Source organism: Poecilia mexicana, unplaced genomic scaffold (assembly GCF_051168715.1).
Source record: "Poecilia mexicana isolate PSO_F unplaced genomic scaffold, ASM5116871v1 scaffold_4, whole genome shotgun sequence".
Taxonomy (NCBI): Eukaryota; Metazoa; Chordata; class Actinopteri; order Cyprinodontiformes; family Poeciliidae; genus Poecilia; species Poecilia mexicana.
Window position 1 is genome coordinate 12,297,090 of NW_028263373.1, and position 13,028 is coordinate 12,310,117.

Consider the following 13,028-nt stretch of genomic DNA (forward strand, 5'->3'; position numbering starts at 1 on the left):
CGTTGTACCTCTGGAGGGACTGCAGTGATCAGCGGCTCAAGAGGGGCAAGTTGATGAGGGGGCAGCAAGTTGTGCGCTTCACAAATCTGGCCTTCAGGGAAGAACAACAAGAAGAAAACTGTTGTGGAAGAAAGACAAATGAAATCCCATTTATGACATGATTCATGCCCCATACAGAACAGAGCAACATCTGGTACAAGGTACTCTGGTAAGATGAGACCAAACTTTAACTTTTGCCCAACAAACAAAATGCTGTGTGGAAAACTGATATCGAATATCAGCCTGAAAAACAGTGAAGCAAAGTGGTGCAATCAGTCCTGCTGTTGGGCTGATTTTCTGCAGCAGACACGGGGAGGCTGGTCAAAGGTCACAGGAGAGATGGATGGTAGAAGAAAACCTGTTTGGAAGCTGCTAAACACTTGAGATTCTGTTGGAGATTTATCTAACAGCACGACAACGGTAAGATTTAATAAATTGATGTTCACTGACACTCTTCCTTTAAAAAAGACTGAACTTCAGCTTTTATTCGAAGCATCACTCTGTATATGTGAACAGCTGATACAAACATGACTCTTCCCGAAACATGTGTGACAAATCATAACTCTAAAAGTATTCTTTTAGAGTTTGATTTTTCTTCTCCATAAATAAATAATTAAAATCTATCTACTTCCGTATTTTGCAAAACTTTAGTTGATCTGTTGTAGCGTGAGAAAAATGTGAAAAAAAAAAAATACAATCAATTTGCAAATATTTTTGCAAATGTAAAGCACTGCGTGTTTTTTTGTTTTTTTTCCCCAAATATGTGTGACGTGTGACTGAATGTGCTGCTGTCACGGGAAGACTTTGCCTCCGCCCCCACGCAGGTGTTGATAGGTGACTGAGTTCTGCAGCGTCATTTCACCCTGATGCCATCAGAGAAGGTGAGTCACATTTGTGTTGCTCTGAGCTCAGATTTACGCAGCAAAAAAAAAAAAAAGAAAAAAGAACTGGAGTCAATCTTCACTGTCATCAACTGTAGCAGAGTTATGTTTTACTCTTTAAAAGCAGCATGTTTTATTTGGCTTGAATGAAAATGGTTAGAAGTTAAAGTTTGCTTTTGTGAAAAATCTTTTAGAGGAAAAAAGTTCCCAGTGCATTTAAAAAAAAAAAAGGAACAGCGAATACCGAGAAGGGTAATGACTTTGTGGTTTTATGAACACTGTGTACACATATCTAGTGTAGGTAGTCAGTGAAATAAGTATTTTGCATGCGCATTACAACAGAACTACATGATGTGTTTATTTTTGTCAAGACGATGGAGTGGAGTCAGTCGACACAGGGTCAGAAGGATCCTTTTACCTGGTTCACGGAGTCCCAGCTCCGGTCTGTGTTCGGGAACGGCTCGGTTCCAGACTGGTTTCATGGGATCATTACGAGGAAGTAAGTTTTCAAAGTCTATCACCATCTGCCATCTGCCACTGCGGCAGTAGGAATGTACAAGAGAGAGCTGGGCTTTTACAAATCACACACAGCAATGATGTCATTGTCACAGTGTTTGTTTTTGCAACCTTAAAATAGCTTACTAGCGCAAGCTATTTTAAGGTAGCTTTAATGATTTTTCTTGAAAACAATCAAATAATAATAAAAAAAAACATACAGTTTTTAAAGAAAGTTAAAGAAAGAGAAAATGCAAAAAGACCAATTAATGAAACCTTTGCTTAAAACTTCAAGTTTTGAATCCTCACCAATTACTGAACAGGGAATTAATGGTGAGCACTTATTTCCTGTACTGGTGTTAACATGTTTTCACATAGTGCCACTTTAAAACTACCATACCATCCTCACCATGAAACATGGTGGTGGTAGCATTATGGTAGGGGGTGGCTTTCTTCAGCAGGAACAAGGAAGGCTGATGGCAAGGTGAAACAATCCTTTAGAGGAACAAACAAAAAAGAAGAAGAAAAAAAAAACATATTAAATCGCATTAAAATGCATTAAATTTGGTGGATGTGACGTGACAAAACATTTCCTCCGGCAGACGTTTCCTCCTGCTGCACCAGTGCAAGTAATTACCAGCTGAAATGCAATTAGATTTTTATTAGAAAGTTATAATGTGCATCTGGTTTTCAGTTACTGCAATCTGTAAATGTACCTCTTCCTTATAACTGCATCCGCAGACATGACTCCCACTGCTATTGGTATTTATAGAGTCAAGCAAAGCAGAAATCGTCAGAATCCACAAGAGAAAGACGCAGAACTGCACAGCAACATTTCTGTCATTCACTTTCTTTCTCTTAGTTCCTTTCATTGTTCTGTGCTTGTTGCAGACCTGTGGTACGTGCAGCATAAAAGTGAACAGTGATTGTTTGCAAATTAAAGGAAGGACATCTGCTGCTTGACCTATTAAAAAAACAACAATAGTTCTATTTGCCACAGCTTTGCTGCAATATTTACTCAGTCCTGACCTTTACTTGTGATACAAATTGTTAATCTTTTGCACTCAACAGATCTGCCCACACCCAATTTAAACAATAGATGATGGGTTAATCAGTACTGGATGGGTCTCAGTTCAGGATACTTACGATTCTAAAAGAAATCTTTTCTCAAAGCAAAACAAAACAAACACAGTCTTTCTACATTTAGTTATTATTCTGGACAGTTTATTTTCCATAATTTGTGAATGAGAGAATATGTTGTCATTATGCAAAAGTATTTTCCGTGGCTATGAAAACATTTAAAACGCGATAGTGGCGCAGCGCAAAACACATTTCCAGCTGAAAGTGCATGTGTGAAAGAGACCTTTGTCTCTGCTGATTTGTGTAGGACAGCAGAAGAACGGCTCACGGAGAAGCCGCCTGGCTACTTCCTCATCAGAGTCAGCGAGAGCAGAGTTGGCTACACCCTGTCATATCGGTGAGTGTTCACAGCTTTGTTGTGCCGATTGAGTAAGAGGTCAAAATCATCACTCTGTTGTGTGGGCCTACCTCAGCGAAGACGAACACTGCAGGCATTTCATGATTGATGTCCTGGAGAACGGCCAGTACATCATAGTAGGGGACGACAGGACTCACAGGAGTCTGCAGGACCTGGTGGACTTTCACCGCCGGAATCCCATCATGCCTTTCAATCAGGTGCTCACAGTTGCTTGTGGACAGGTAAGAATATAAATGTCTCTTGTTCTTGGCACAGATTTGCATGCTCAAAAATGATGTGGTTTTGATGAATGTTGCAAAAATATCTCAATAAAAAAAAAATAGCAAACAATTGTGTGGAAGTTGAATTAAGTCCAGAAGTGAATCAGTGCCTGCTTTGTCTCATCTCATTTTAGTCATCAGCTGACCGCATAGACTATGCAGAACTACTGTTCTCCCAAAGACCCCGAAGCTACTCCACCAGTGTGCTACCAAATAACCTCCGGCAGCCCAACCAGAGTCAGCCACAACCAGCGAACGAGCTCCCACCCGCCCTTCCTCATCGACCCAACAACCTGAGGAACTCTGCACTCTTTCTCCCAAACAGCCAACCAAACAGACTCTACCCTAGTTTGGAGGAAGATTTACAACACTTCGCCGCTCCTCTTCCAGCTTCGGTAACGTGACAAGAAAAGACTGTTTTGTGGTCAAACTGCCTAGATGGAAACAGAAGAATGTTTATGTATACATTTTTGATTTTCTTTCTTACTTTACATTGCATTTAGGTCCCCCTTTAACTTGTATTGAGGCAGCCTTTGCCGATGCTTAGGATGTTTTACATATTGTACAAGCCAGAGATTTAGCACAGTTGAAATTAGTCTGATGAGTTTTTACTCCAGACAATGTAATGGACAAATTTGTTCACAGATAACCCAGGATTTTAACAACCTTTTGCATTTTCTGCTTTACATTTAGTTACAAAAGCAAACATGTCCGCAGGGCAAAAAGCAGTTTTGAGCTGCCGGGTGGTGAGGTTATTAACACTACTGCCTCACACCTGGGTTTGACTTCCAGCTGGGGGTTTTCTTTGTGACATTTTCATGTTCTCACCTTGCATGCAAGTATTGTGGCTTCCAAAAACATGCATGCTAAGTTAGATGTTGGAGGTCAACGGGTACCTTCATGTTTCAGTTCCTCTCCATAATTAAAACAACCCAACACCACAGTTTGTGGCCCTGATACTGATCACCAACTTATTGCACTCCATGTTTAAGAGGCATGCGTGAGATTTTCAGATCTAAATCCATGTGCCTTGCGTTTCATGTTTCTGATCTGCAGCCAGCGCCAAATGTGAGGAAAAGCTCTCCGTGGATCCAGCCTCCTGAAGTCCCTTTGAGGAATCATGTTGTCCAAAAGCAAAACCTGGTCTGCAGCAGAACAACCATGGTATCCGACAGCTCGTCTACACCGTCAGCCACCGAGAGAAAACTCTTCACCAACATCCAGTCAGTGAAGTTACAGGATCTGAGGCCATCGGTCGCTGTGAACCTGAAGAGCCTCAAGAAGAAATTCCAGAAGAAGACGAGCAACCCACCGGAAAATGTCTATGCAGAGATTACTCAAGGGCCAAATGACAGCAGCGAAGTCACGGAAAACGAATACCAGGAAATCACAGGAGAGCTCACATTTCGTGCTCCCCCTCAACACCACATAGATGTGAAACTAAACGATCAAATGCTACCTCAGGAGTATGGATCGCCTCCACCATTTGCTCCAGGCTACTGAGATGCTGGCATTCATTTTAAAGCTCCCCCTATTGACTGCGTTGTGAATTACACTGCAACCCCATCAGTAGATAGTAAGGAGAAATCACCGGATCAAGAAATCTCGACAAATTTGTGATGTGTAGAAAGGGGATGAATAAAATGCGGGCATGTATTTTGTTTCCACAACACAAACCACCTTAATCATTCAGTTGACAGGTCAGATAGGACAGGTATTGTTGTACATTTCATGAGGACTTAAAACTACTCAGCATATTCATCCTTTGAGCTCAAAGCAAGCTCGTTTGTTTGGCATTGTGCTAAGTAAGTACAAATATAACTTTAAGAGACTTGGGTCAACCTTAAAAAAATAATAAATTATCCTGTTTGCTCAGCTTAATCAAGATGTGAAACTTGTTTAATGTTTGCAGTTTTTAATTTTAAAAATCAGCAACAAAAAATGAGCACCTTCCCTGAGGCAAAGTGGGAACTGTGGCATCTTTCTTTGAAAACGGATGATCCAAACTAATCCAGATCTAATTTGGCTTTAAAAAATATATATATTTTTGTTCCGTTTAAACAGAGTCAGATTCACTGTTACACAACCTACAACACATGTAAATAAAGGCAACCTGCTGCAATTTTTATCCGTTAGGCATTAACTTTTCATGAATGTTATACACTTCAATGAAGTAACAAATCCCGGCAACGGAAACTTGTGAAAAAATGTTTGGTTCTACAGAAGACAAATGGGTGATATATTTGATAACATCTGTTATCAAAAAGGTGCAACTGGAAGAGAGGAAATGAATACTGGTCATACTGGTTTCACAGCTATAAAATGAGTTAAAACAGTTGTTGCAAACAGTTTTAATTGAAATATGTATATAATGTATAGTATGTACCTTTGTAACTTACTGATGTATATTGAATGCAGACTTTGGTGGATGCAAAGCATGTTATTTCACATTTATACTTTTGATGTAATATCATTAAATGACCCAAATAAAGCACTTTAAGAGATGCACATTGCAGTATTTGCAAATTCTGTGCAGTAGGTAATTAATTTTTAAACACAAAGAGCCTTTCAGTATACGCTTTGGTGTTTTGTAACTGCCAGAGTTTTAGATCTTGTAGATTACATTTTTCAAGACAGATCAGACCACTGCATTCCAGTTTAATAGGAAACACATGTTCTACACTCATCATCAAGCTGGGAAGAACAGCACCAGCTAAATTTAAAGATGGACTTTGCAAGAACAGAGGCTTATCATAGAAGATGCTTTCGGCAAGTAGAACATTTCATTATACAATATTTTACTGGGCAGATTGACTATTTTTAGAATTTGAGAATTTTACAGAATAAAAAAGAAAAAACAAACACTGTAATTTGTGGGGAGGTGTTCAGCTCCCATACAGTTACTCACACAGTTTACCCTTGGCTATGCTTCTGTACACTCTAACATACATACACAAATAGATGTGCACACATGCATGAAAACCATGTAAACATGGAAGCAAGTACAATAGTGCAATATGATGGAGATGCAAGAGTTATGCTGCATCATCCAATATATTGGTCGTTAGCCCTTTCCTAAATGTCATTGCTCGTCATAATAAAACATTTCAGATTTGATCATTGAAAACATACATAAATTGTTAATGTTGGGAGGAGAGATTGGGGACGAGTGTTTTTTTTTTATAGTAAGGAAAATTATACAATTATTAGTGTCTGTATGACAGGTACATGTGCTTATTAAAAGTTAAATTAAGACACAGATTATGTGATAATTAAACCAGTTTCATAGCATGTGATCCACAGGGAGTTATGCTGACTTTTTGTTAGTTTATTGAGCAATAATAATTATTATGTTAACAATAATAATACTATAACTAGGTCATAGTATTACTTCATAATATAGTCAAATGCAGTACTTTAGACGACTGATTTTGCAACTTAAAGGAGTATGGTTTCGTTTTTAGAGGCTCAGCCCTGTTGTCCGTTTAAGGACATTAATCAGTCCTCTCTCTCTCTCTGAAGCGGCAAGGAATGCAGCGGCCAAGCCATTTAACACCGCCCTCCCTAACTGCCCGGGTGAATGAAACACGCACATCTGAGTTTGCTGGGAGGCGAGATTACGTCATCTGGGAAGACGCTGGTTTTCAGCCCGGGATCACCCTACTAGTAACTCATGGGAAGTTGTTTCTCCACTAAAATCACATTTTAAAAACTTTTACGAAAGCTTTTGTTAAACATTCCTCGGCTCGTTCTTTTTTTTTTTTTTGTTAAATCACAGCTAAACGATGTCGTTTGTCCCCGGTCAACCAGTGACTGCAGTTGTGGTAAGTTTAGGAGGGCGACTGTGTTTCATTGAACTGGACGCTATTGTTCATCTTTTTGACCAACATTGTCGTTAAGTAGGGATTGAACTAGGTAGATATGTTTAAACATAAGCGCTAATTAACTATCATACGGTAGTTCTTGTTTACTGTGTTTCTTTGTTTGGTGAAAATAAGAACATTTGTTTCAGCTTAAATATTAGTTTACTCATTTACATTCAGCCAGATAACTTGGATAATCTAAGATGTAGTCGATTTTTATTTTTAACAGTCTATTTTTTTACTGTTACTTTCACACAGTATGAAAATGTCCTGTCAGGGGCGTCACCCCCTAGGTGTGTGAGTTCTTCCTGGTCCGTGAACGCAACATAACAGTATTTTATTTTCATCTGTTGTTTTTAAATTCTTGGCTTTTTTTTTTTTTTTTTTGACTGTATCGCAAACTAGGAAGATCAGCATTAATCATTCACTATAGTGGTTCTCTCTGTGGTTAATTTACCGACTTACTTTTATGTTCCCTTTTCTTCCTAACATTAATGTGATAAAATAACTCGAGAACTGGAAAAATAATTACAATATTTGTCATATTTGTCATATCACGTATTTAACTTCTTCTTTGTAGAACAAAAAATCCTTTAATTATTATCTGATATCCATCGATTCATTGTTTTTTACCCTTGCAGTTCTGTGGGGGGCTGGTGCCTTTAGTTTTCTGGCAGGTTTGATCTGAGGTTCATCTGGCCAGCTCCAGCTAGAGCCCCAGAAGAGTTTAGAAAACTCTAAATGTTTTAATCTTGCTTGCTGAACAACCAACCAGTTGTCCAGACAGTAGCTTCTAATTATAGTTATTAATACTTTTGTCCCAAATCGCCTCCTGCTGCAGCTTCGTACTGTTAGTTTTGAAGCTTTTCTTTCCGTTACCATCCTGCTCATTGTGCTTGGTGACAAGATAAACATACATTGTTGTCCAGCCTCTGTTTTTCTTCTCCACAGTGCTAGTTGTTCAGGTGTGCTTCCATCTTCTGGTCACCATTTCCAATTTATAAGCTGCAACACATATCTGTCTTTCTTTCTGCAATTACATGTTTTCTTTTATTTGCTGTTGTTGCCCGTGGTTGCAAAGCTCTGAAAAGGAGAAGCTTTTTATCTGTAAATCCTGACTCACTGGCTGATCGACAGCGTCAGTGAAGTCATCTCTAGACTTCATTGTATTAGAGAGACTCTACGATTATTCATCACCTCACACACAGGCGGCCTTTGTGTTGGAGGAGCTCTGGAGTCAGACGCGTCCATCTGTCTGCAGCTGGTTGTCACTGTACAGGGAACTTATTAGTGTTTCCATCTTTTTTTTTTTTTTTTTTTTGGCTTGAGTTGGCAGAAAATGTCCCTCATAATCAACTCTTATGTTGTGAAAATGCTCCCTGATGGTGTAGGAATATTGAACGCTTTAATTAGCAACAAGTTTTATTTTGCACAAATATTTATTTGTAGTAGTGGGGGGAAAAAAATAAAAAAATCTGGCACAGCTGCAATTTGTGCTGATTTATGTCTCATGTCTGAACAGCCCAGTATTGACACAGTTGGGCAACAACGCCAGATCACTCGTGAAGATTTCAGATGTGCAGAACAGCTTCCAGTAAGTTGGTAGCTTATGCTGAGTGTTTTGCTTAATATCTGATTTTATTCGGTTGTTTTCTAACAGCAAAGAATTGAAATCCAGAAGCTGCGCCAAGGAGAAAACCTGATTCTGGGCTTCAGCATCGGAGGCGGTATCGACCAGGACCCCGGGCAGAACCCCTTCTCTGAGGACAAGTCGGATAAGGTCAGAAAACAAACATCTAAGCACTCGTATCTATTGTCTGTTTCTTCTAATGGCTCGTTAACCTTGAGTCAAACTAAGATGCATATTATTTTATGCTACAGAGGAACATAACATAACATAAAAGGCAAGAAATTAATTAACTCGGCACATACCGGTGAGCTGTACGTAAAGAACAGGCCTGAACGTATTATTCATGGCCTCGTGTGAGAACAAGCCAGGCCCAAATATGTGAGTAATGGACAGACGCACTGCAGGTTTATGCAGACACATGTACAACCTGATTATTGCATAAACTCTCTAAGCTGGTGGAAGTGTTTGAGAACAAGTCATGTGCTTCCACTTATCCTATTACAGATGAATGATAACTTTAACTCGCAGTTCATCTGCGGCTCTTGGAGGTTTCTGTCTGTATTTTAAACTAAAGTGTGTGTACCTGCAGTGCTTTGTAAAACAAAACAAAAGAACCAACCTTGGAGCAATTACAGCTATGAGTCTTTTAGTCTTTACCAGCTGTTCACATCTGAAGTCTGAAACATTTGTGCATTGTCACATTGAATGTCTCGCATTCATAAACATAACTTTTCGAGTCTTGCCACAAATTCAGTACAGTGGTGCACATTTACCACTGCAGTGGTAAATGTGCAGCTCAGGTTCAGAGCAGATGGTGAATAAACAATAACTTACCCAACTATGACACCACAAGGTTGCAACACAATGTGAAGAAGAAATGAGTTTCTGAAGAACATTGTTGCTTAGAAAAATGGCAGAAATTCAGGGCAGAGGACTTTGTCCTTTTCCAGTGATTTCTGCACACATAACTGAGGTGCAATGTTAGAATTTAATATGACGGATGCTGAGGACTAAAACAGAGTTGATCTTAATTATTTCCGGGTATTGTTTAGATCCTGTTTACAGACGCCAGATAAATCATCTAATTGATCATCTAGTTGATATTTTGCTTAGAAAACAGAGCTGAGAAAAGATTATCACATCACAAAAACCTTGAGTGAAAATACCTCAGATTCATTAAACAAAACTTATAATCAAACATGTTTCTGTTTCTACTCAAAGCTGAAAAAATGTTTATTCCTTATTTTAGGAATCTAAAACGGTGCTTCCCGAAATCAGTTTTTGTGTTGTCAGTTAGTGGGAGGTCTTTAGATCCTTTTGTAGAAACTCAACAAAATAACATGCATAATTATGGTAGAAGTATGTTTGTGCTACAAAGAGAAGATAAAAACGGTGCAAAAGATGAAATGAATTTATTGTATCTTTGATTGTGTTTTTCTTATTATCGCACCTTTTTTCACTGATCTTGTCCAAATAATCAACCATAAATCATCTGGGTGATGGCTGGAAGATTTAAAAAATTCCGATTTGGATGATGATGTTTTTATTGTGATTAACAGATAATAATAATAAAAAATGTGACATTATGGATGGATAAATGTAGTAACTTCAATGCATGCTCCATGTTTTTGTGCAATTGGAAATATTTTCAAACAGTTAAATTTGTCTTTCAGCTAGCTGAGCAGAAGTACCCAGTGAAGTCGGGTTATACACAGTAATGATATGTCAGAGAAAACTTAATTATGTCAATAATATCTGTTTTCCAGTTAATGTTGAAGAGAAATGTGAGAAATAAATTTTATTTTAGAAGAGCCATTATGAACTGAAAGTAAAGCAAGAGTAAATATGACATGAGCTGCTCCAGTTATTTCAGTAAAATGCACTACATCATTTGAGTAAATTCTCAAAAACCTTTGTACACAAATAGAAGAGAAAACATCATCTGTATTTAGCAATGTGTGTAAAAGAAGTGTGTGGTCTGCAGGGAATCTATGTGACCAGGATAACTCCAGGAGGACCAGCAGAAGTTGCAGGGTTGAGGATAGGAGACAAAATCATGCAGGTGGGTAGTAGCAACTCTCATCATTGGATGCAAAAGCCACAAGATGGTGCTGTTTGGCACTTTAAAGTGCGAGTAGAGAGCTGTAAAAAAAAAAGCTGCAAGTTTTCCTGGACTGAACCTTGAACAGACTGACCTCCTTCCTTCCTGCCAGGTGAACGGCTGGGATATGACCATGGTGACTCACGACCAGGCTCGTAAAAAGCTGACAAAGAAGAGGGAAGATGTGGTGAGGCTACTGATAACCAGGAAGTCCCTGGAAGAAGCGGTTAAACATTCAAAGGGGAGTCATCCCAGACAGTGATCTGCCTGCACAGACCAATGCGAGGACAGCAAAGGACCGGGTAGTTTTACAAACGCTACAGACGTCTCCAAATGCAGCTGCCCTGTGGCCTGTAAAGCTACATCAATGCAAAGAAAACAAACAGATTCAAGTCCATCCATTTTATATTTGGAGACTCATTGAGTTATCTGATGCTCGAATGTAATCCCAATTGCTATAAACTTATTAGCGTTCCCTTTAAGACCCATTCCTACTCAGTAAAAAATGAAATCACCTGAACAGTGAAGTGAGTTTGATCTTCATACTACAGCACACGAATGTAATTCCAGGTTTACCTTTTGTAACTTTTGACCACTGGCAGAACAAATACAAAGGCTTGGAAAGCAGAAACGTTGTTTGTGTTGATGAGTGTTAAAACAAAATGATTCCTTCATTCTGATTTAGCTGATGTTTGTTAAATTAATCTCGTTAGCATTCAGATACCGGGTACTGCAACTAAATCGTATTGATCACACTTAACGATCAGTTTTCCTCTTATCTGAAGCAAAGACCCAATATTCTGCTATCCAAAATAAACGCCAAAGTTAAAGCCAAAATGCAGGGTTTATGATATTTTTTTCCTTCTAACTGATAGAGTATGCTGTGCAAGTATCATGGTTTATTATTATTTACTGGTCATTTTCTTGCTTTGAGTCGATCAACTTTCTAGGTAACACTTTATTTGAAGGGGGTTGAATAAGGCTGTCATGACACCGTCATAAACATGACATAACACCTGTCATGAACATGAATAAGCCTTCATGAATATTTATGACTGTTGTCATAAAGCGTCATTCGGTAAATTATGACACTTTTAATACAAAGTTGACATTATTCAAAATGTCTTTGTTATGACAACTTGATATTAACCAAGAAATCATTACTGATAGAAATTTGTTATAAAATAATTACTGATTGCACTTTAAAAATTAGGTAACTTTATGTTATTAAAGGTAAAGTTTGAACAGTAATGATTTCCTGTTTAATGTCAAGTTGTCGTAACAAAGACATTTTGAATAATGTCAACTTTGTATTAAAAGTGTCATAATTTACCGAATGACGTTTTATGACAACAGTCATGAATATTCATGAAGGCTTATTCATGTTCATGACATGTGTTATGTCATGTTTATGACAGTGTCATGACAGTCTTATTCACCCCCCCTTCAAATAAAGTGCTACAACTTTCTACATCTGATTAAAGTGACTGAAAATCTAAAAGAAGTTGTTTACACAAACAGTATTTTTAATACATCTCATATATATTTGGATGGCACCAGTCATGGTTTTTCAGTAATTTATTGTATACAATGTTGATTTGATTTCAACATTTCTTGAAATCAAATCAAGAAATGTTTTTAAAACACAAAACCAAGTTCAAATATATTAAACTAGCACCTAAAACAATAAACTGTTTCCAGTTTTCCCTTTTGTTTGTGTTTTCTGGGTTAAACATCACAGCTGACAGAAAATAATGTTCAGATTTAATTCTTTTACTAATTAATATTTAGTTTAGCATTAAAACACAAATTATCGATTATATTCACTAATCATTTATCCCTGATTGACAATGTTTATTTTTTTTTGTTCTGCTTTTAATTAAAATACAGGCATGTGTGTCTTTTTTTTCACTGGGATGTTTGATTTTTATGTAATAAAAATTTGAAATAATTAAGTTTGAGTACAAGTTTGAAGTCTTTAAAGTGTTCGCTCTAAACCTTCCAGTTTAAGACTGAATTGAATCTGAGACTGAATGTTTTTTATTTTACTTTTCTCACTTTACACATCAGTTCACTACAGAGAGCTATTGCATAGGTTTTATTCCTAATTTCTCTGAAGAAGATGACTTTCTTGAGGGATTAGCAAGGTAAATTAAGACGACATTTCTCATCAATGTTTTGCTTTTTTCTTTTTTTTTTTTTCTCCAGACTACCACTCATGACGTTGCACAACCCTGATGTATTTTTTCCACATGTGGGAT

At 37.8% G+C, this 13,028-nt stretch overlaps 2 protein-coding genes across 2 annotated transcripts; both read left to right on the top strand.

Moving 5' to 3' along the window:
• Positions 1-1,270: 1,270 nt before the first annotated feature.
• On the top strand, positions 1,271-5,681 carry hsh2d (hematopoietic SH2 domain containing). Its single transcript, XM_015006770.2, has 5 exons — positions 1,271-1,419; positions 2,803-2,892; positions 2,969-3,134; positions 3,308-3,568; positions 4,230-5,681. Exons 1-5 carry the CDS (start codon positions 1,295-1,297, stop codon positions 4,674-4,676), a joined length of 1,089 nt encoding a protein of 362 aa, XP_014862256.2. The 5' UTR covers positions 1,271-1,294; the 3' UTR covers positions 4,677-5,681.
• Positions 5,682-6,719: 1,038 nt separating this feature from the next.
• Positions 6,720-12,722, top strand: tax1bp3 (Tax1 (human T-cell leukemia virus type I) binding protein 3). The gene is made up of 4 exons (XM_015007260.2): positions 6,720-6,997; positions 8,697-8,816; positions 10,651-10,728; positions 10,880-12,722. The coding sequence occupies exons 1-4, from the start codon at positions 6,959-6,961 to the stop codon at positions 11,027-11,029; spliced, it is 387 nt and encodes a 128-aa protein (XP_014862746.1). The 5' UTR covers positions 6,720-6,958; the 3' UTR covers positions 11,030-12,722.
• Positions 12,723-13,028: the final 306 nt, after the last annotated feature.